Source organism: Lissotriton helveticus, chromosome 4_1, assembly GCF_964261635.1.
Source record: "Lissotriton helveticus chromosome 4_1, aLisHel1.1, whole genome shotgun sequence".
Lineage (NCBI taxonomy): Eukaryota > Metazoa > Chordata > Amphibia > Caudata > Salamandridae > Lissotriton > Lissotriton helveticus.
Genome location: NC_136063.1, coordinates 165300552 through 165325003, shown reverse-complemented (window position 1 = coordinate 165325003; position 24452 = coordinate 165300552). Strand labels below are relative to the sequence as shown.

Below are 24452 nucleotides of genomic sequence, written 5' to 3'. Positions count from 1 at the left end.
TACCTAGAGCCAGTTTCAGAGGAAAGAATTTGCTTAGGTAAATTAGATGTGCTCAGGGCAGTGAAAAGAAAATTTCCTGTAAGTATCTGTTTATCATTCGAGGCATGTTTGGGTGTGGATACACATGCTGGCCATAGACTGTAAAGTAGTAAAGTAGTCTTCCCAAAAATGCGGTGCGGAGGTATTGCAGAAGATTGAAAGAGTGTACGAAGAACTGTCTGACCCACATTTGCTTGCTGGCGAGTTGTGAACATCCACACAGTAGTGTTCTGTAAAAGTGTGTGGTGTTGATCAGGTATCTGCTTTGCATATATCATCTATAGGGATGTTCCCCAGGTAGGCCACAGAGGTTCCATCCTTATGAGTAGAATGTGCTCTAGGAGGAGTAGTAAGAGTCCATTTAGCGTCAGCATAGCATGTTTGGATGTATTTAACTATCCATCTGGCAATGCCTGAACTGGACAGAACCTTCCTTTTGTGGGGTTTGAAAAAGAGACAAAAAAGTTGTTGTGGCTTTCTAAACGGCTTGGTTCTATCAATGTAGTAAATTAAGGCTTTATTTTATATCAAACGTATGGAGAGCCTATTCCTCATCTAAATCAGTTTGCTGGAACAAAACAGGTAGCTCAATAGACTGATTAAGGTGGAAATGAGAGACTACCTTATGGAGGACTTTTGGGTCAGTGCGGAGAACAACCCTATCCCTATGTACCTGGTACAAAGACTCTTCCAGGATTAATGTCTGAAGCTCTCTAACAAGCCTGAATGAAGTGATAGCAACTACAAATGCCACCTTCCAAGAGAGGAACTGAAGGGGGCAGGAGTGGAGGGGTGCAAATGGAGGACCCATAAGATGTATGAGTGTAATGCTAAAATTCCATGAGGGTGCTGGCGGTACCCGGGGATGAATAACCCTTTTGAGCCCCTTCATGAAAGCTTTAATGACAGGTGTCCTGAAGCGAGAGATATGTTGTCTATTCTGAAGGTAGGCAGCCAGAGCGGCCAGGTGCAATCGTATAGCGGTGAAGGCTAGATCAGAAATCTGCAAGTGGAATAAGTAGCGGACACTCTCCTGCAATATGGCTTTAAACGGCTCAATTTCTTTTGAGTGACAACAGTCTGCGCGCTTCCTTGAGAATTCAGGAGGAATATTAAAGTACCCAAATTCGATGGCCTCAGCAGGCAGACCACACAACTGAGGGATATGGGTGCCTGATGTCAAGAGTAAGCATGGGCGGATTTTGCGAATTGGCAATCCGCGAACTTGCGTATTTACGGATTCGCAATCCACAAAATCCGCGAACTCTCGCAAATTTTCCTCTTTTTTTTTGTGTTCGCAAGGATTTCTGCCAGTTCGCGAGGGTTCTGTGCCAGTTCGCAATTGCGAACTTACTTGTCGGCTCGCAACGGCCGCGACTATGTTGTTTCTACATCTGGTTCATCATCACAGGTTCACAGCACCCTCTGTTTCACCACTGCCACCCTCTGGTACACCCATGCCACTCTCTGGTACATCACTGCCACCCTCTGGTTGGTTTATCACTGTAGATTATGGGGGTGAAAAAAAGCAAGCACACCTGCCCTGCTTCTAAATGACATGAATTAATTTTGGGTTGATTAATGTGTCACTGAATTTAAACTTCCAGTCTGGCTGGCACCTGCTTCCTTATCTGTAATTTGCTTTCTGTTGCAGTGCAATTTTTTTTTCACAGGACCTTTGTGGCCTATAGTTGCAAGTAGGCAACTGAACTCTGAAGGGGCCCCTCAGGAAGCACTACAGGGAATGGTTACTAATGATAAGATTGAACTTTTGCACCTGCTGAGTGCTTTCAGTTTTGTCTGTAATTGCTTTCTGTTGCAGTGTAATTTTTTTAACAGGACCTTTGTTGTATACTTGTAGCTATTCTCTGAGCCTGCTGTGAGGGTCAGAGCAGGGTCATAGAATAGTTGCAAGTAGGCAAATGAACTCTGAAGGGGCCCCTCAGGAAGCACTACAGGGAATGGTTACTAATGATAAGATTGAACTTTTGCACCTGCTGAGTGCTTTCAGTGTTGCAAAAATCCAAATATCCAGCAGCATCCACAAAAAGTAATCCTTCCAGGTCAAGATCCAAATCAAAGTGACCAGCACATGAAGAAAGCACTGGGAGGAGCCTGGTGGACAGGAACAGGAAGTTGGAGACTAAGGGGCACTTCCTTCCTCCCACCCCCACCCCCCAAAATGGACTCCTTGCAAAGAAAAAGTGCAGGCAAATGTCAACCTGAGGAGTTATTCTGATAAAAATCATAATTTTCAAGGTTTATGCTGCCTGCTGGTGGATTTCTTGTGCGAAACTGCAAATTTTGCAATCTCGCAATTGCAAGATTGTCGCTGCCCGACACATCTACGTGTTCGCAAGTGTTTACTCCCGCGAAATTGTATAGTATTCTAGTTGGCAAGTGCGACCAAGCAAAAAATCCGCTTCGCACGGATTTTACGAATTTTCGGCAAGTTCGCGAGAGTTCGCGGATTGCGAATGTACCGAAAATCCACAAAATCCGCGAGCGGAACGGATTTTACGCCCATGCTTAGTCAAGAGGGCCCCCTGGAAAAGCAGGCGGGGAGGGCGAAGGATGAGGAATAGGGGATGCTTCAGCATGTGGGAAGGGGCTGGCAACCTCATTGGCTTTCTATTGTTGTTTTGTTGGAATCAGTATGTCCAAGGCCTCCTCGAAGGACAGCTGACGTTTTGAGGGTGGAGCAGCAGATGACAAAATGTTTCTGCTTTGAGTCGAGCTCCTCCTGCAGCTTATAGAGACTCCCCTCGGTTTTGGCACCAAGGTTCTGGTTGACACCCAGGCAGATCTGGTGCAGAGGGTCGGCATTGTGCCGGAGTAGCCGGCGCCGAAGCAATTGATCTCGAAGGCTTCTTAGGCGCCGAGCCAGAGCTGGAATTCAGAAATGCTTTACCAGTGCCAACCATGGCCGGAAGGCAATGGGGGTCCAAAAGACTGTCTCTGGTGCTCCAGAATGTCTGAGTACCCTCTGGCTGAAGGCTGCTCATATGGAGGGCGGTATCAGGGGCAGGGGGTGCCATACTCACTGACTGCTGGGCAGGCGGAACGTCTTAGATTTCAAGGACAGAGCCAGAACTTTCTTCAAGGGAGAAAACACCTTCATCTGCAGGCAACAGTTGAGGATGATGTTCCCTCTCAATGTCCTCGGGACCGAAGAGGTTCTGGATGTCATCGCTGCCACTATGTAATATCTTGAGTCGATGAGTCTTCTTGGAGCGGAAGGAGCGGCAAGCATCGCAGGAGGCCTTGTATTCAGGCAACAGGCAAGGATTGCAGAACTGAAGGAGATAGGTTTGAGTATTTTTTGAGTGGCACTGAGATCAATACCAGAAAGGTGTCCATTCCATCACCGTCAAGGCATAGTGGAGAGATCCAACTGAGAGACAAGAATAGGGCCCAAAGGGCAAGGCCCAGGAGGGGCCACGGTCGATCCAGACCCCGCTCAAGTGAAGTAATCAAATGTCGACTTGAGATGAAAGTAAGGGAGACACAATCATAGTACAATACAGATTGAGGTAAAGAACTGGGTGAACCAAGAGCACCACAATGGTGTCGACCCAGAGCACAGGAGCACACGTCAGAACCTGATGGCGCAATGGAGTCAATGCCCATGCGCATTATCTCCAAGAGGAGGAGTCACAAAACTTTGGGACTCTAAAAACTTCTTTGGAAAGAAACAATTTGCACACATCCGGACCCAACACTAGATGGCAGGAGTATGCACAGCATGTGTATATACAGCCACACATGCCTTGAACATCAATTTACACTGGATATTAGATTTCAGAAATTCTGAATCCTTTGTTTAATAATTTTTGTACCGCAAAAACAGTATTTAAATCAACTCTATCCACCTAGAGGTGGTTATTGTGTTAGCTGATAATAACGCTAATCATCATCTTAAAGGTTTGGTAAAGGCTGGTTCTACCAGAGAAATGGCTGTAACATAGGCAAAGTGGGCAGGTGCATCTATTACAGACATTTGTGCTGCAGCAACTTGGTCAGATTCTTTGACTTGCTAATCACTACAGGTTGATTGTGGCCCATGAAATGGAACTGGATTTTGGTACGAACATTTTGATATGTGGTAATGTACATTGAGACATATTGGGCCCAATTCACAAAGGTAACTCAGACTACTTTTTGGAATTCACAAAAGTATTTATTAGTAGAAACTTCACTACTAGTAACTTTACTAGTAGTAACTTGCCTTTGTGAGTACCAAAAAGTAGTAAAATTAGACTTAAGTACTAAACTTAAACTTAGGTCTATGTTTACTACTTTTTGGTATTCACATAGGTAAATTACTACTAGTAACTTTACTGCTAGTAAACTTACGAGTGGTAACTCACCTTTGTGAATACCAAAAACGTAGTCAACTTAGACTTAAGTCTAAGTTTACCTTTGTGAATCAGGCACTTAGACTTCAGGTCTAAGTTTACCTTCATGAATCGGGCCCATTATTTACAGGAGCATGATATAAGGAAAATGTAACTTACCCTGTAGCATCTGTTCATACAGTATAGAGTTGTAAATTCACAAGCTCTGCATACTCCTGCCATCTATTGTTGGGCTTGGACGTTTGCAAGTTATTTTTCTTTGAAGAAGTCTTTCAAGTCACAAGGTATAGTGGCTCCTCCCTTGGCTGGCAATACACATTGACTTCATGTTAGATTATTTTCCGCACAGAGGGTGAGAGTAGTATGGAGTGGTGACTGAAAACTATGTGATGCACATGAGTATTGGACAAAGAAGATATTGAGAGAAAAAGAGAAGAGATCTGTGATGAGACCCTCACACATCTGGGGAGGAGGATGGGTGCATGTGAATCTACAGTGCTACACACTATAATAAGATGCTTACAGGGTAAGTGACATTTTTAGTTCATAGCATGTGTTGCTGTAGATGAAAACAAGTTACTTACCTGTAACTTTGGTTCTCCAGTATTGGTAACTTTCATAGATTCCCATAGCTTGCATCATTCCCCATCGTCGGAATGGGAGTTTCGGTAACAAAATATCATAGCAGTAGGTACCAAAGAGAAAGAAAAAGGCCTAGGCCTCATTCCCTTTTGTAGCATATCCACCTTTTTTTGCAAAAGAGACCAAAGCAAAGCAACAGCCAATCAGATTAGCCTCACCCCATAGAACCCGCCTGAGAGAACCTCAGAGCCTCAGTTTTTCGTAGCCGTTGTGTAACAGTATAACCAAACTTGCTAAGGGCTGAGCTTTCTTAGGGGAGGAGGGTGTGCGCATGGGAATCTATGAAAGTTACCAATACTGGAGAACCAATGTTACAGGTAAGTAACTTGTTTTCTTACTCCAGTATTGGAACTTTCATAGATTCCCATAGCTTGTATCAGAGTAGCTAGCAGTCAGAGAGCACATTTTGCTCCCTCTTTATCATCTCGTCCTCTTTTTTTCTTTTTAAACCTGAATCAACAGTGCAATCACATAAAGAACACATAGCAAAATGTGTAAGTAACAGTAATAAAAGGAAGGAGGGAAAAAAGGAAAGCTCACCACTCAATGGAAGAGGTTCCTCAGGACTGCCTGGCCTATAGCCGTGTCTTCTTGTGCCGAGGTTTCCAGGCAGTAATGTCTTGTGAAGGTGTGTGTGCTGCTCCAAGTTGCAGCTCTGCAAATGTCTTTAATCTGAACTCCCGCAAAGAGAGCTGTAGAGGAAGCCATGGACCTTGTGGAGTGTGCTCTAACTCTGCCTTCTAGAGGCTTGCCCGATGCAGAGTGACAGTACTGTATGGCACTGGAGATCCATCTAGCAATACCCTGCTTAGACATGGGTAAGCCCTTGCGAGGAGCACCAAAAGCGATGAATAATTGAGAAGATTTTCGAAATCCTTTAGTGAGGTCCAGATAAAATTTCAAGCACCGCTCCACATCCAGTGAATGAAGTGACCTTTCCACTGGCGTGGAAGGTTGAGGAAAGAAAGCCTTGAGAATCACTGGTTTGTTGAGATGAAAGTCTGAAGGCACTTTTGGTATGAACTTTGGATTAGTCCTTAGAATTACAGTATTTCTTTTGAATTGGAGAAAAGGTTCCTGTATTGTGAGAGCTTGCAATTCCCTGATGCGTCTTGCAGAAGTGAGAGCAATAAGGAGTGCCAGTTTCCATGAGAGGAATTTCATATCTGCTCGATGAATCGGTTCGAAGGGATGTTTCATCAGCTGGGTGAGAACCAAGTTCAAATGCCATGTGGGAGGCGGAGGCCTCACCGGAGGAAAAACTCGTAACAGACCCTTGAGAAACTGTTTGACAATTCTGGATGACCAGAGAGAAGGTCCAGATGCAGTGTGTCTGTAGCGAGAAACTGCCGCTAAGTGAACCTTTATGGATGAATGAGCCAATCCTGCCTTAGCCAAGGACAGGAGATAAGGAAGAACCTGATGAGGCTGATATGAGAAAGGGTCAACAGCCTTCTTCTGGCACCAGATGCAAAATCGTTTCCATTTCAAACGGTAAGTCTTGTTAGTGGAAGGAGCTCTAGCCTGAGAGAGAACATCTCTTATCTCGTCGGAGAGGTGAAGGTTTAGGAACTCTCGCTTATCAGGAGCCATGCTGACAGGTGTAAGGAACGAGGATCCGGATGCCAGATCTAACCCTGGGACATCGTGAGAAGATCCGGAATCACCTGCAAAGGATGTGGAGGGGGCAGAGAGAGGAGGTGAAGCTCTGTGAACCAAAACTGCCTCGGCCAAGCTGGAGCTATTAGGATCATCCTGCACGGTTCCGTCTTGATCTTCTTGAATGGCCTTGGAATCAAAGGCATGGGGGCAAAGGCGTACACAAATGCTCTTGACCAAGCTATCGAAAGCGCATTCCCCAGCGATCCTCGATGTTGTAGCCTGCTTGCGTAAAACTGGCATTTTCTGTTCACCGGGGTGGCAAAGAGATCTATTGAGGGTTTGGCCCAACGATGGAAAATCTCCTCCAAGACCGTCTGGTTCAGTTCCCATTTGTGGCTGACTGACTTAAGCCTGGTGAGCCTGTCCGCTAATTTCGTTTAGCACTCCTGGTAGGTGCTCTGCTTGTAGCGATATTCCGTGTAGGATTGCCCATTCCCAAATTTCCTGGGCCTCCTGTGACAACGGAAGAGACCTGGTGCCCCCTTCCTGTTTAAAGATCCTCGGGGCAGAGCGAAGTCCGAAGGGTAAAACTTTGAATTGGAAGTGTCTCTTGGCTACTGTGAATCGAAGAAACCACCTTTGGGCTGGATGAATGGGTATGTGAAAATACGCATCTTCGAGATCGAGAGTGGCCATGAAATCTCCTGGATTGAGGAGACGTAAGATATCTTGGAGCGAGGACATCCAAAAGGATTGGGAAATGAGACAGGTGTTTAGCTCCCTGAGATCTAAAATGGAGTGCCATTTCTCCAGTGTCTTCTTGACCAGGAAAAACCTGGAATAGAAACCTTCCCCTTTTTGGGGAAAGGGAACCAGCTCAACAGCTCCCTTGAGGAGCATCTGATGAACTTCGAGCTACAAGAGACGCAGATGTTTCGAAGGCATGGCAGCAGGGGGCTTGGAAGGTGGTATTTGAATAAACTCCGGTGTATGGCCCTCTTGAATGATGTTGAGCACTCAACGGTCTGATGTTATCCGTTTCTGGTTGTGGAGGTATTGAGACACCCTGCCTCCCACAGATGTTGATGGGGAGGTGGGTACAGCAGGCAGAGCCATAACGCCGCTATTGCCTCTTGGAAGAATCACGTCCCTGGCGATTCTGCTTTCCTCTAGCATTGGACCTAGAGAAAGACGAGGTTTGACCTTGTTTCTGCTGGTAAGGTTGCCGATACGATTGAGAGTACCGTTGTTGTTGGTACGAACCTCTGTAAGAAGTAATACTCTTTCTTTTGGCTCCCCGGACAGGAGCCTTGAGGTACTGAAGAGTACCGAGAGATCTAGCAGTCTCCGTATCCTTCTTTATGTCCTGGAGGGTATCATCGATATGCTTGCCAAACAATGCCTCACCATCAAATGGGAGGTCCAGGAGCTTGTTTTGGACATTTGGCCTGAACCATGTCACCCTGAGCCATCCTTGGCGACGAAGAACGGCTGCGCCAGCCAGCGAACGGAAAGCCGTAGTGGCAATATCCATGGCACAGTCTATCACCTCTGCCGATGTCGCCTCTCCCTCCTGCAGGATCGATTGGCCTCCGACTTGGACTCCTGGGGGAGTTGGTCCAAATATGGTGATAGATCGCACCACATTTGGTGATCATATCTGCCAAGGATCGCCAACGCATTCGCTGCCCGTACCAGAAGACTTGCCATAGAGGAAAATCTCTTCCCTGCGTTATCAAGGCGCCTGCCCTCTTTCTCAGGAGGAGTTGTCAGGGGTGCAGAAGGATTACGTGACTTTCTCTGCGGCGCCTGCAATATTACTGAATCCGGTTGCGGTTGCCCAATCAAAGACGCCGGACTATCCTGAGGGGCCTTGTACTTCTTTTCCAGGCGTGGCAAAACTGGAATCACCGTGGCCAGGTTCTTCATTGCCTTCAAACCCGCATCCCAGACATGGCTGTCAATGGGAATGGACCAGATTACCTTCCTGTAGGGCTCCTTAAAATCATAGCAGTAGCACTCTGTTTGCCCAGAAGGCATTGGAAGTTTGAACATACTGGAGGCTCTCTCCATCAGCTTGTGAATAACCCCAATATCCGCCGGGGGAGAGTCCACTGGGTCCAGAGTAGGTGATGCTGGGTCCGGGATCACATAATCATCCCACTCTAAACCTTGATTAGACCTGTTGCCATCATCCTGATCCTCGTCCGAGGAATCATCCTGAACATCCTGGGCCACTGGAGGTATACTTGGAGCAGGTGTCTGTGAAACCACCTGGGATGGTACTTCCGGAGAAACCATTGTAGAAGCCAATGGTGCAGGTACAGCCTGTACTGCAGGGAAAGAGGCAGCAGGAGGAGGAGCCTGAGAAAACCTGGCCCTATAATCTTGCAACTTGCCATGAAGATCTCCCAATAGGGAAGAGGGAACTGAAACCATCTCCTGGCCTGCGCTTTCCTGTCGTCGATAGGACTGATGGTAAGAGCACTCATGAAGGTACTCGCCCTCAGAATCAGTCTCTTGGCATTTCACTAACAATTGTGAAGGACTATGAGCATAGCCAAAGGAGTCCTGATCATCCCCATCAGAATCCTCTTCTTCTTCCTCAAGCACCAGTGCGGGAGGCAAGGGGGTAACCCTCCTTGGAGATGTCATAACCGGCGTTATCCTCTTTAAGGAAATTGTAATCCTCTCCGTCGACGAAGACGTCGTCGACGGTACCGTCGGCGATGGGGTTGTCAGAGAAACCATCGTCGACGGAAGATCCACCGTCGACGGTTGAATTGTCGACGACGAGATGGGCGTCGTCGACAATGCCATCGACAAGACTGTCGACGCTCCTGCCGTCGTCGTCATCATCGTCGTCGTAGTTGCTCTCGTCGACGACACCATCTTTACCACTGTCGTCGTCGATACCCTCGTCGTCGCAGCTGTTGTCGTCAACACCTTCGTCGCCACTCTCGTCGTCGTTGCTGTAACTGTCGCCGACGCTCCCGTCGATACTGACGGCACCGTCGACGAGCCTGTCGACGGTGTAACTTTCTTCTCCTGAGATTTAGAAGCCTTCGTCCACTGAGTCTTCTGTAGGTCATGGATGACTTGGAAACTTTCTCTGACTTCTCAGATGTTAGAGAAGAGGGCTTCTTAAACGCTTTAGCAGACTCCACCATTGCTGTAGCTGTAGACAGTCCTTCCCCGCCTTTACACCGTGGTGTGGAGATTTACTAGGACTCTAGCTCTCAGGTCTTTTTTGAGACCTTAACTGGACGCTCTGAGGATGGTGAAGGGGAAGCCCCCCTTTTGACTGACCTTCTGGATGAAGTAGCAGATGACAAATCCTCACTGTTACTTGACAAAGTTTCCTTCCTCAACTTCAGCTTCTGGAGCCAAGTGAGGAGGTGACCCTCATGGTCCCGGAGGGTCTTCATAGAGAAGGTGCAGCAGATCTTGCAGTCCGCAGCCTTATGATCAGGGTACGGGCAATACATGCAGTCCCTTATGCCTGTCCTCCACATAGAGCCTTTTCTTGCCACAGGTGGAACAAGCCTTGAAAAGGGCTTTCTTCTCCTTGTCAGACATTTCTAGATGAACCTCCTAACAATTCTGAAGGACAAATGCTGGAAAAATCTTCAAATAGAGTTGAAGTGAGCAGAGCTCAAAGGAGACTCCCTTAGCACAACATGCAGTAAGGAATCTGAGGCTCTGAGGTTCTCTCAGGCGGGTTCTATGGGGTGAGGCTAATATGATTGGCTGTTGCTTTGCTTTGGTCTCTTTTGCAAAAAGAGGTGGATATGCTACAAAAGGGAATGAGGCCTAGGCCTTTTTCTTTCTCTTTTGTACCTACTGCTATGATATGTTGTTACCGAGACTCCCATTACGACGACGGGGAATGATACAAGCTATGGGAATCTATGAAAGTTCCAATACTGGAGTAAACACATGATCTGCATAGACTGTAAAGAAGTTTCCTCCCATACGGGGTGGTTAGCGAGTGAATGATGCAGATATCTGAAATAAGGTCCTTAAGACTGCTCGGCCAACCATAGCTTGTCGTCTGGCTAGGACATCAACACAATAGTAAATGTGTGTGGGGTTGACCAGGTAGCCGCCTTACTTATGTCAGCTAGGACAATGTTTCCCAAGAAAGCCACAGATGCAACCTTCTTTCAACTAGAGTGACCCGTATGTGTAACAGGGGGGGCTCTCTTGGCTTTGTAAATAGCAAGTCTGGATGCACTGAACTATCCATCTTGCATTCTCTGCTTCGGATATGGGTTTCCCCTTGTGAGGCTTTCTAAAGGTTGGTCAGTCTAAACAGTTGGTCTGCCTTGCAGAAACGTTTTGTTCTGTCAATGTAGCATATGAGAGCATGCTTTACATCTAGGGTATGCAGCCCTCACTCTGCTACTGAATCAGGTTGGTGGAAAAAGAAGAATGGGAGCTCTATGGTCTGATTAAGGAAAACCATAATAAGAATAAACTTAGGGTTTGTTCTGAGCACTACCTTGTCCTTATGAGCCAGTATCAAGGGTTCATGAACTGTGAGGATCTGTAACTCACTAATGCGAGGAAGGCTATCTTTGAGGAAAGGTACTTTAATGGCAAGAATGTAACGGTTCAAATGATGGACCCATGAGTCTGGTAAGTAAAATGTTAAAGTTCCACACTGGCTCTGCTGGAACCCCAGGAGGAATTATTCTCAAAAGATCTTCCATGACCCCTTAATTACAGGGAAGCAGGTCTATCTTGGTGATGCAGTAGCGGACAAATCGTTTCCACTTTGTAGCATAACAACCCTTGTGTAGGTCTACGGGACTCACACAGGATGTCCATGCATTCCTGGGAAAGGCCCCAATAACCAGATTCAAAGACCTCAGGTGGCAGATTGCTAGATTGAGCAGCTTGAAATCCGAGTGCCCGATCTGGCCTTGGTTCTTGGTGAAAAGGTCCTGCATGTGGGGAAGCCTCATGTAGGGAGTGATGGGCATCTCTCGTAGGTTTGAATACAGGGTTGACTCACCAGGTGGAGGCCACCAGGATGAAGGTCTGCGATGTTTGGTGCATCTTCCTCACCACTAGTAGAAGAAGCGGGAGAGGCTGAAAAACGTAGGCAAATATCCCTCACCAGTTAATCCATTTTGCACTGTTCAAGGACCGAAGGTGTGGATACCTGGAGGGGAAGTTTAAGCATTTTGCATTCTTAGGGTGGAGAAGAGGTCTACTTCAGGAGTGCCCCAGCAATGGAAGTACTGGTTGTAAGACCTGTGGGTGGAGTTCCCACTAGTCCTGCTCAACAGGTCTGCCAGTTCATTGTCCACTCAAAGGAAGGTATACTTCGCCATTAGTTGAATGTAGTGATGAATGGTCCATTGCCTGTTTGTCTGAACTAGCAGGGAAAGAGGGAGCTAGTAAGAGCCATCCTGCTTCTGAAGGAAATACATGCTGGCCAATTTGTCTGTCCTAACCAGGCCTACTTTGCCTCGAATAAGGGCTATAAAAGCTGTGCTGATCTCCAGAAGCTCTAGGTAATTGATGTGATGACTCTGCTGATATGGAGTCCACACACCCTGTACTGTGTTGTTGTTTGGGTGAACTCCTCACCTGGCTTGGGAGGTGTCTGTACTAATGGTGACTTGCGGAACAGGGTTTGGAAAGACCCACCCCGCAACAGGTTGTTGCTGTTTCACCACTGGAAAGAGTGGTGGTCATTACCAACATTATATCTTCCATTTGACCCTCCGCTTGTGATCATTGTGCTGACAGACACTGATGCAACAGAACCGTGTGTAGCTGAGCATGAGGTTCAATAGCAATGTACAAAGCCATCTTGCCCAACAGGTGCAAACAATTCTTAAGGTGAGGTGACGTAGTGGATAATACCAGGTACAAGCTGGCTAAAGGCTGAGATCCTTTGAGGGATTGAGTAGGCCTTGCAGATTACGGAAGTTAGGACTGTTCCAAAATAAAGGTTTGTTCTGGAGGGATTGGAGCTGAGAATTGGCTACACTTATGTCAAACCCAAGACTGTGGAGAAGGGAAATAGTTGCCTCTGTGCTGTAGGCAGTGTTGACTGTCTGCACTCTTAATAAGCCAATTGTTAAGATAGGGGAAAACATGGATGTCCCTTATCTTTACGTGGGTGGTCACCACTGGCAGACACTTGGTGAAGGCCAATGGGGGCAGTGGTGATGATGGAGGGGAGTACTTTGAACTGATAAAGCCACCACTTACCACAAGCGTTGATGGGGACGATGAATTGGGATATTTAAGTAGGTGTCCTTAAGGTCTAAGGCTGCCATGTAGTTATCTTCCTGGAGCAAAGGTACAACATCCTGAAATGTCACCAAGTGGAAATGTTCAGAGAGAACATATCTGAGAGAGACGTCCTTTTTGGGGATAAGAAAATAAAGTGAGTAAACCCTTGAGCCCTATTGGTGGGTGGCACTGACACAATGGTGCTATTTTGAAGGCGCGCTTGGAACTCTTGCTCTAACAGGCACAGATGTTGGATGGTGAGAAGGTGCTATGGGTGGCGGGGTGGAATGTTGGGAGGTGATGTGAGAATCTCTAGGCAATAGCCGTGATGAACTATGCTCAACATTCACTTGTCTGATAAGATTTCTTCTCCGGCAGGGGAGGAAATCCTAAAAGCGTACCCTGACAGATGCTGTGTGATCGGGGAGCAAAGGGGAGTCACTGCTTTAAGGTAGGGACCCCTTTACCAGAGCCTCCCTTTCTCAAACCTCTGTTATCGGTCTGGTGGCTCAGTAGACTAATGCATCCCTTGCAGGCGCCTGTGTTCCACCTCATGGTCACAGGGTAAAATCCTGGTGGGTCCATTCAGCCTTTCATCCATCTGAGGTTGATAAAATCAGTACAATTGAGTTGGGTAACAATAAACATCTTTTATTTAGTGACAAGATACCTATGGGTGAACGTGTGCTGTACAGATACACGTTATGTTATTGTTATTCTTGTATGCCCCTATGGAGTATCACCCTGGAGAATGATGGTTGGAGGCTTGTTGCTGTCTCTGATAAGAAGGAGGGGTGTGGAGCACCAGGGAATCGGGGATACTTTCTGACATATGTAGGGCGGGTCATTGGAAGACGGCTTGTATTACTCGTCTACCCGGGGAGTAACTACCCTTGCGGTCACAGGGCCCATGTTGGTGTATGTGGGGAAGAGGAGGAACTGTACCATGCACTTGGTTTTGAATAGCATCTCTAACAGGAAGTCATCTTCCTGGAGGGCATGCATATCCATCTTATGATAAGTGGCTGCCCTCTAAATGACTTTGTTGTAGTATGTAGTGTTCTCCAGGGAGGATTGCCTAATGGGTACAGATCTGTGTCTGTGTCACCTGAGGGAACAATATTGTAGTCATCCCACGGGTCGTCAGTAGGCACAGAGTCGTAAGGTGCATTGTAGAGGTCTGTCGGGTGAAGTGGGCTGCCCTCCCCGTAAGGTGAATGAAATGGACCCTCTGCGGAACATGAGAAATGGGAAATGTGTGGAGGAGGTTATGGTGGTGGAAAAGGTTGAGAGGGAGGAGGAGAAGGTAGAGGTTGAGGTGGAAAAGGGAGAAAGCTGGTGCCCCTTTGTGCTCAGTAGGTAAAGGACACTCCAAATCAATTTTTCACTCAAAAGGGCGTTTCCTTTTCTGTGGCAAGGTCTCTGCTTGGGCAACAGCTTGATAATGATCTTATGCGTCAAGGCAAGGACTACAAAGTCCCAAAGAGGGCCCGAGGCCACAACAGTAAGGCGTAGAAGAAGGAAGGAGTCTGCTGAATGCAACTTTGAAGAAAAACGAATCATCATAGAGTGGAGTTTCTTAGGGTGCTCCCAGAGTCGAAAAGTTGTCGAATGGGCCCAAAAGAAAGCCCAACAAGTATTGAACATGGAGTGCCTACGGTAGACGTCTTGATAGTGGAAAAAAACAACTAACAAGAAGTTGATGCCCATGTGCATTGCCAGCTAAGGGAGCAGTCACTATACCTTACAACTCAAAAGACTTCTTCGAACCTGCAAACATATAAGCCCATCACTAGCTGGCACGTGTATGCAAAGCATGTGCATCTACTAGTGTTACCCCGACACTGGTCCCAGGATGCTTGTTTCAGGTCCAGGGAAGACCAGGCTTGGCAGTTCAGGCTGGACTGTTCCCATGAGGAAAAGGGTCAAGACTGATTTGCATACGGCTGGGTCTGAACTTGGGTGGCAAAGTGAGCTAAAGAACAATGATACATTCGACCATATCTAATAGTGACTGGGGGTGAGTGTCTGAAATTTTCAGCGCCCAATCCATCATCTCCTTGTATTTGCTTTGTTCGCACTAAGTTGTTAGGGTATACCCAGACAGGGGTCTTTGCTCACTGTGCCACTAGAATCAAGCTAGCCTGGCTAATGAGGGGTGTTACCCTGAAATTGGTCCCAGGATGCTTGTTTCCGGTTCAGGGAAGATGTGGCTTGGCAGTTCAGGTTGGATTGTTCCCATGAGGAACAGGGTCAAGACTGATTTGGATATGGTTGGGTCTGAACTTGGGTGGCAAAGTGAGCTAAAGAACGATGATGGATTCAACCCAGATCTAACAGTGACTGGGGGTTAGAGTCTTAAAAGTTTCAGCGCTCCGTCTATCATCTCCTTGTGTTTGCTATGTCTAAAAGAGACCAAGTAAGAATCAGTCAAATGTCAGGAAGGTCTGACATTAATATAATTTGAACCCAAGCACTACAGGCTTCAGTACACCAACCTCTCAGGAAATCTGATTTCTCAACAGGCTAGGCTGGCTCTGTTGTAAATAACATGGAAAACAAAATTAGAAAATACGAAAATAACCACTATATAACACCTTCAAAACAATAAATTTGTAAGCAAGAGGAAACAAGGAAACTTACCTACGTGGCAAGAAGGCACATCGATAAATCCTTTCAGAAAGTTCCCCAGCGGGCTGTTCTCAGCAGACTAGTGGAAAAGAAGCAGACGGAAGGGAGATAGTTTACAGAACCTTTTCAGTATATTAGAGCAAAAAGAACTGTAAGCAGTAGGGCTGATTGAGGTGCTGTAGTAGGATTATTGTTATTCTTGTTTAGTGTACTCATGCAGCTGGCTGGTTGTCTCCATGTGATCCATAAGGGTTGGCAGGACTGCATTTATCAACATCACACATTTTTTTTTTTTTCTCGTTTTCCTAGAGATCACTAGAGAACAGAAAATGCAACCAAGGTTAAAGACTCTGTAATGAATAACAGAATCCCACTCTGACAAGCGCTTGCTATGGTGTGCAAAAGGGAAGAACTGGGATAGAGGTGTTAAAAGGAGACATGAGGGTAAATACTACTTTTGTTTTGCTAAAGCCCAAGATCTTTTCTTGCTGTTAATAAAGAGGCAGAAAAAATATCAAACTCTACCACTTGAACCCAAAGGTACTCGCCTTTGCTAGTGATCTTTCTGATGGATATGTAGCTTACTGCAGATTCCTAATAGCAAACCTTTTAAGGGGCCAGACTGTAATTTATTGCCTGAAAATATCCAGTTACTATTGCCTGGTGGCGCTGGGTGGGTCTGTGCACAGATACACCAGACTTGACAGAACCTAAGATCTGTGAATAGGGATAACCTACTTCAGATCACCACGTCTCACAGTGAAGCAGTCACTACCGACTTACACATCAAATAATTGCTTCTTAACTGCACATCTGCTGTGAAACACGCAGCAGATATTTCAAAACTCATCATTTGCAAAAGTTAGACCTCCTGCTCCTTACTCAAACTTGGCTCAATGATTCCTCCTCTCCAGTTCTCGACATCCTAATCCCTCCTGATTATGATATTATCAGATGCAATCAACTTGTTAAAATTGGGGGGAGGGGAGGCATTGCTTGCATACATCTCTCCAGTCTCAAGTTGAAACAAACTCCGCCAACGAGATAATTGGAGACAGATAAGATTGAAGCTCGCGCCCGAGGACCCTAGGCCATCAAACAAACAAGGCGGGACAATCACCCACCTTTCACCAATTACGTGCTGTGTTTTTGCAAACGACACATGCACAGGCCAATTGCGGGTTAAGAAAAAAAGCACACGCACGAGCGTGTGTTCAGAGCTCAAAAGCCCTTACTTAATGCTTCGCAGAGCACCGCATGCGCGCAGGCTCAAGCGAGTCCTAAAAATAGGCTATGTCCCAGTAAAATGCCAAAACGGTGTAGAAAATATTGGTTTTCTGTCAGAAGTCTGCCTGTCCCTGAATGCGAAGAAGATGGTGATTTCAGCACCAAAAACCCTTTGTTGATACCATTTGCAGGGAAAAAAACAGACGCTTTCTTCTGCAGCACTTTTTCCCCATGTTTTCAAAAACAAACAAAAGTTAGCATTATTTTGTCTAATTTCTGGGTCCCCTGCAGGAGAATCCACAAACCCTGGGTACCTTTAGAATCCTCAGCATGTTGGAAAAAAAGGACGCATATTTGAAGTGGATACCGTATGTGGAAAAAAAGTTATAAGGGCCTAAGCGTGAACTATCCTAAAAAGCCAAAAAAAGGCTTAGCACGGGGGTTGGGGAGGCCTAGCAGTGAAGGGGTTAAACTACACTTCCATTTAGTAAGTATATTATTTAAGGTTTAGACATCTAAACTAATGAAACCAAAAATGTTATAGGATGAAAAACAACAAAGCCTCTGGCTGAAAAAGCGCTTGTAAAGCCAAAGACAGAGGAAAACAAGATAAGGACATGATTTGCAGCCCTCTGCTGAGCGCTCTCGGAGAGCCAAACACGTCCAGCAAAAGAAAAAGTAGTGCACCAAAATTGACATATATGGCAGATAGTGAAGTGATCCATGTAACAGGGCATGGCCAAAACAGGAAACAGAATGAAAATGGATGGGTGTGGTGAAAGCCCACTAAATAAATAGAGCATGTCTCGAGAGACAGCGCATGCACTGCCTTGGTGAGATCTAAAAAGACTTTAGGCAAGCTGGAGAGGGAAGGAGAAAAGTGCATTTGGCTACCCCAAGCAAGACTTAACTCATACCCATTATACCATCCCCATGCATCTTTGGGAAAGGAAAAAATAGGTAAGAAACATTTTCTTGAAGGAGAGGATCCATACAGTTCACAGGACACTAATTCATAGCTTTGAGGATTTGTGCAAGAGTTGGGAAATTTCTTTTAAAATTTAGTTAAAGCCAAAAGGAAGTAGGAAATGTAAGGTAGATGTTGGAATATATCTTATTTCCTAATCGTGTATGAGCATGAGAACTTTAAGTATTTTGATTCTGTGTATGTCTACCACCTACGTAAGAGTATGATTTATATATCCGACTGGGCCAGCGTGATATTATATCACTGAGTACATTTTTACAGGCTAAATTAGCATAAGTACTTTACTTTTGAACTTTGTATCATTTGATGTATTGTATTAACGGAAGAATATTGCTTAGATATCTTGGCCAATTTTGTGACCAGCAATATCAATTTTTTTTCAGGAATTGGTGGTTCGTTTACCCAACTACCTTTTGCAGACTGTCCGAGCAAGGGGGCACAAATGACACAGGGACATTATTTAATGAAATTGGAGCAAATGAGACACATTTTTTTCATTGCTATAATGAGTCTACGGTAACCTTAGTGTAGAGATTTTGTGCCCACATGTGATTATGCATTTCACACGAGCTGTGTAGTTGACTTTTGAAGTATCGCACAAGCAGATAAAAAATCTATTTTGTGGCCCACATTTCCAAAAACCTGTTACGTCAGGAGAAGCCAAAATATCCACAAACAAAATCAGGGTTTGTACTCACTGCTTCATCCTGATCCTGCACGAGGGTGCTGGTAATCTCTTCTACGTAATTTGCAGGAAACCAGAGTTGCTTTTTGCCACCATAATCTCCACGCCACCTAGAGAAATAAAGTAACAAGACAAATGGACTGACTCAGGAGGATTAGGGGTGTGAAATACTGCATGCAATGCCAGGAGATGACCGGTCTCTCTTGGTCCTGATCCAGTAAGGATAGTCCTGCTTAAACAGCAAGGCCAGGTCCCTACTAGATTGAAGCACAAGCAACCCCAGGCTGGTTCTGGCCTATTTGAACCTCATTAACGAGATGCTTATAAGTCCAGAGGCACAGTGAGCACTGGACCTACATCTGGGCATACACGTAATACCTAGGGCATCTCACTTAGAAAAAGAAAAAAAGATGGGTCGAATGCTTGAACTAAATTCAGCATGGAGTAATTACTTAGGGCCGTATTTGCTGTCCATTGTTTATTGCCCATTTTATGACTGAACAGAGACCAGCCATATGCAAATCAGTCTTGGTCGACTTTAGCCACAACTGCGTGGTCAGGTGCCATAACACACGCATCCCCAAACAGGTTTCGGCCTGTTTGGGCCTCATCAGAACGGTGCAGCTGGAGTTCAGTGGTGCAGCGCGCATTGACCAATGTCTGACCATACCCTCTTAGAAAAACAAAAAAATCAAAATAATTGAAGGAATGCTTGAATTGAATTTAGGCACTTGTAATTTCTCATGGCTGCATTTGGGATTATTAAGAACAAGGGCACTAAAAATAGTGAGACATTTACAGAACCTTTACACACTGCACCAAAGTTAGTACACTTCACACCGTTCCTCTACTCGCCACTCTCACTCACCACACTGCCATGATCTCTGCCAAAAGGAAGGGGGGAATCGCAATAATCTCACCAGCCTCCATCCTGCTTGTCCACACTGTGGATGATCGCCTGCTTACAGAAGGAGAGTTCATCTTCCCGCTGTGCTTTATAATCATAGAGGGCCTTCACTGTGCACTGATAGGACAAAGGGTAGATATCACAAATGTATAAGCTCTAAAATATGCTGTGGTAAAAAATACAAGATACTCAGCAGAGTTATGGAGAACAAGGATCATAAAAAACAGACATGCTGGGAGGATGACCGAACAACTAACTGAAACAGACTTACAAAGCATCAATTTCGGGTTACAAACAGACCTAGCGGTAAACCGGGGTATGGGTGTGCTCAAATAGGATAAATAATGTACAAACAATTTGACTTCATGGAAGACAAATCAAGGCCATTCTGAGAATTCAAAAATGGATTTTCCATGCAAACCTAGGGGCATATTAGCAAGAAATAGCGATATTTATCTCTAAATGCGCTTAGCGCATTTTTCTTTATCGCTGCCTATCGCTGGATATGTTAGCGGAGAAAACATGCTATTAGCAACGTTTTTCTCCATTATGCTAAAATATCCAGCGATACTGGCGAAATGAGTGAATATCGCTGGAAATCCAGCCATATTCACGCATTAACGCCAATGGAGACTTAACCTGAAAATCCACCTCCCATTGGATAAACAGGTAAGTCATGTTTTTAGTAGGTGTTAGATTATAGCACGATTTTTTTTATCGCTATGCCTGCCTTGCTAATAGGCGATAGCTGTGTTAGCGACTGTTTTCAGTCGCTAACAGTTTGGGTACGCCCACTTTGCATGTCATTAGCGATAAATATCGCTGACATGCAAAGCAGGCCCCAAACCTGTTGCTATCGCCTAAAAGCTGTCGCTAACTGCTGATAGCGACAGCTTGCTAATAGGACGGTAAAAATATCGCCGCTTTGGCAGCAAAAAGTGCCGCTAAAGTGGCGATATGGCCCTTGCTAATATGCCTCTTTGTTTTTAGGAATACTTCATTAATTTCTAAGAACTCTTTGGTGAGACAGTCTAAAGAATGCACTGCTTTCATGGAGAGGCTGCTTGGGATAAGCCATCCCAAGATTGCTAATGCTTTGATCCAGAATTCTCGATATTGTGTCTTCCTGTGTGTTCATGGCTTGGATGGACGAATGGGCAGGTAGAAGAACGGTCTTGAGGGGCTAAATAGGCAGCCCTCAGCTTAAATAAGTTGATGTGGTACTTTGAATTCTAAATGGACCCCATTCCTTTAATCATCAACTAGTCCGAGAAACTAGGTGGCTAGAAACAGAACACCACGACTGCATCACAACTCCAGCGATTGAATAGCAGCTGGAGAAATCATCAGTGAGTCCTTCCAGTCCTTCCAGTCTCCTTCAAATTAATTCCACTGATTCTCCAAGCACTGCTGGAGGGGCCTCAATGTTCAATCTAGAAACTGGAACTGAGAATACATTAGCTGATGGATGGTTTGCAGACACTTCACCACCAGACATACACCAATGCACTCTATGCGCTGAAGTGTGTCTCACAGTGATGTCTCCCCATTACCCCGTATACCCTTTTTTTTGTTTACTGCTCTCCTGAGTTGTTTCTGAATAGTGGCCTCATGTTGCTGTTTTGAGCAGACTGTGACCAAGGCTTCTGTTTCCGTTTTTCCTTTTACAGACGGTTGGCTTCTCGAAGCCAACAGCCTTCGGAATATCTGCCTCCAACTTTATCCTTTGCTTTTTGTCATTCGGATGAGGGCCAATGTCAGCAAAGCCTCCTTGGTTTTTAAGTGTTTAACCATAAACATTTGCACAGCCATGTCATGACAATAGTCATACATTGCAGGATCTGCTGAAACCACAGCTGCGCTTATAAACTGGTTAACAACTTGCAAACCTTTTTTAAAACGTATGTCGCGCTACATAAACGCTCCTTAACATAACATACAATTGACAGTAAAGTGTGTGATACAATGGGAAATAGCATTTCAAACCCATTGTTCTACAGTGCTACAATGCTGATGTGACAGCACTGGGGGAGCTAATGCAGAGATTGTCAGAGAATATTCTTATAGAAATGTCATCAACAGCACATGATAGGAGGGGCACAAGTTATAGATTGTTCACCAAACTGTAGCTTGAGTATTTCAGTGTTTTTTAAAAAATATCTTGTGTCTCATTCCAACACCTTACTATAATGTCACATGAAACTTTGTATTTTTTCGGTGAATATATATGGAAAATGTTATTTACCCTGTAAGCATCTGCTCATGCCATGTAGTGCTGTAGATTCACATGTTGTGCAAACTCCTGCCATCGAGGGGTAAGCTCGGATATGTGCAAGTTGTTTTTCTTTCAAGAATTATTTTTGAGTCACGAGGTATAGTGATTCCACCTATTGCTGGTAATGCACATGGGCATCAGCTTCATTGTTACATAGTTTTTTCTGCACAAAGGGTGAATATGTAGATGGAGTGCAGAGATACAGTAAATATGGCCGAAGGAAAGATTAAGGATGAAAGTTGAAAACATCTGCAACATCTAAAGGCACCCAGGTAGGAGCATGGGCTCATGTGAATCTACAGCACTACATGCCACAAACAGATGCTTTACAGGGTAAGTAACATTTTCCGTTTGTGGCATGTGTAGCTGCAGTTTACACATGCTGCTCAAAGACTAAAAATCAATCCCCACAGAAGTGGTGGCTAGCCTGAGGAGGTTGCAGAAGATTGGAAAAATGTGCGAAGGACAGCCCAACCAATGTTAGCTTATTGACAAGTTAAAAAGTCCACACAGTAATGTTTCAAATGTCTTGGGGGGTACACCATATAGATGCATTGAAGATGTCAGCTGTAGAAATATTACCCAAGAAAGTCACAAAAGCTCCTTTTTTGGCAGGTTGAGTGGGGCCTGGAAGGGACAGGCAAAGGTTTTTGTGGCTTTAGAACACAGCTTTCCAAACTTTTCATGTTGGGGACACACTTTTTGGAGATGCATCATTTTGTGACACAGTAAGGCAGTGTAGCGAGCGAGCGTAGCGTAGGGAGCCCGAACCACCTAAGGGGGTTCGAGGGGTTCTAACTCACTCTGTCTGTCTCCCTCTCTAACTGTCTCCCTCTGTCTGTCTCCCTCCCTCTGTCTCTCTATCTCCCTCTGTCTCCATCCCTCTGTCTTCCTCCCTCTGTTTCCCTCCTTCCTCTGTCTTTCTCTCTCCCTCTGTCTGTCTCCCTCCCTCCCTCTGTCAGTCTCCCTCCCTCCCTCTGTCTCTCTCCCTCCCTCTGTCTGTCTCCCTCCCTGTCCATCGCCCTCCCTCTGTCTGTCACCCTCCCTCTGTCTGTCGCCCTCCCTCTGTCTGTCGCCCTCCCTCTGTCTCCCTCGCCTTCCCTCTGTCTCCCTCTCCTTCCCTCTGTCTCCCCCTGACTGTCTCCCTCTGCCTCCCTCCCTCTGTCTCCCTCTCTCTCTGTCTCCCTCTCTCTCCCTCTGTCTCCCTCCGTCTCCCTCTCTCTGTCTCCCTCTCTGCCTGTCTCATTCTCTGCCTCTGTCTGTCCCTGTCTCTGTCCCTGTCTGTCTGTCTGTCCCTGTCTTTGTCTTCCTCCTCTGTCTCCCTCTCCGTCTCTGTCTGTCTGCCCCTGTCCCTGCCTCTATTTGCCCCTGTCCCTGTCTCTGTCTCTATCTCTATCTGTCTCTGTCTCCCTCCCTCACTGTCTCCCTCCCTCTCTCTCCCTCCCTCTGTCTCCCTGTCTGTCTCCCTCTCTCTCTGTCTCCCTCCCTCTGTTCCCTCTCTCTGTTTCCCTCTCCCTCTGTCTCCCTCCCTCTGCCTGTCACCCTCTGTCTGTCACCCTCTGTCTGTCACCTCACCCCAGCTTCCCGGGCACACACACAGCCGCACCCGAGTACTTCGCAGGTCTTTAAAAGACCATTTACGTCCGAACCATTTTACTATAAACAGACCAGTCCTTATCATATGCAAGACAATGAGGTTGATGGTAACGTTCTTCAGTCTTTAAACACAATGGGCACAAAACGTTTGCCTAAACCCCAATTTCCTAGCCTGGACCATCTGATGCTAAGCGAATTTCCTTTGGGAAGAAACAGCAACCTTTGTGAATCGACTGGACATCCTTTCAGTTGCTCCAGCAGTGGCAGGAAATCCATCCCTTCATACATTTTAATGCACCAGAAAAACGAGTTACAAGACTGGAAATGGTCAACGGATCAAGAGATGGGTCATCTCAGCTACGAGCCATCGGATTTTCGGGGTAGGCCCATTCGAGCCTCAGGAACAATGAAAAAACACTTCTCTTTCAGGTTCAGCTTGCAGCAGACGACCCGGAAAGGCCCGAGAAGAGGTCGATCTATGGGATCCCCATCCGAGAAAGACAGTTTCTTGGTACATGTTTTATGAACTTCAATCACAGCAAGGCTTTGGGAGCCTACCTGATGAATTCACAAACATGCTGTATATGGGCCGAGCAACTCGCAGCAAAGGAAAGATGCTCCAACACATGTATTCACCAATAAAGCAGAAGCCAGCGATGCTACAAAACACTGCTGCAATTCAGAGCACTAGTGCACAAACAGGTGAAGTCCAGATGGAAAGGAAAATGTCCAATCCACTGTCGAGAATAGAGAGAGCAGAGTATTAGAAGGCATTCGTTATTCACAGCTTCCTCCGAAACTCAAGAGAAGGCGACTCTCATTTGAAAATGTCCCTGGGAGGTGTGATGGGCAAATACACCTGAAGTTCTTTTAAAAGACAAAGATGGTGAATCCTAACAGTAATTTGCATAACTCGCTACTTTAAAGAGACAGACGCATTTGTTATAGTTATTGTACAGTATTATCATCATTATTTTAATAATGCATCATGAATAGTTCCTCGTTTAATGGTGCTTGGCGTTTTACTACTACGGCATGGGCTTTGCTTTTAAGATTCTGTTTCGTTTGAGTACCTGAATACTGCTTTTGCTCTGAACATCTGCCTACACTGATGGAGAACAAAAGCTCATTCTTGTCACATTATTTTGCTTTACCTCTGGGGCTGTATTTTTGTGCATCTGGTTAGTCCTGTTCATAGAGCTTTATTGCGCATACGGCTTTTTTAACCTTCACAATAAATTATACAT

At 45.6% G+C, this 24452-nt stretch overlaps 1 protein-coding gene across 1 annotated transcript in view; it reads right to left on the bottom strand.

Moving 5' to 3' along the window:
- LOC144828457 (1-phosphatidylinositol 4,5-bisphosphate phosphodiesterase gamma-1-like) overlaps positions 1–24452 on the bottom strand; it is a 617664-nt gene that overhangs the window by 95670 nt on the left and 497542 nt on the right. The window contains exons 22-24 of the mRNA XM_078686634.1: positions 19348–19451; positions 18441–18537; positions 15540–15606 (exon numbers count right to left, since the gene is read on the bottom strand). Of these exons, the coding sequence (XP_078542760.1) occupies positions 15540–15606; positions 18441–18537; positions 19348–19451 (268 nt within the window). The remainder of the gene's footprint in view (positions 1–15539; positions 15607–18440; positions 18538–19347; positions 19452–24452) is intronic.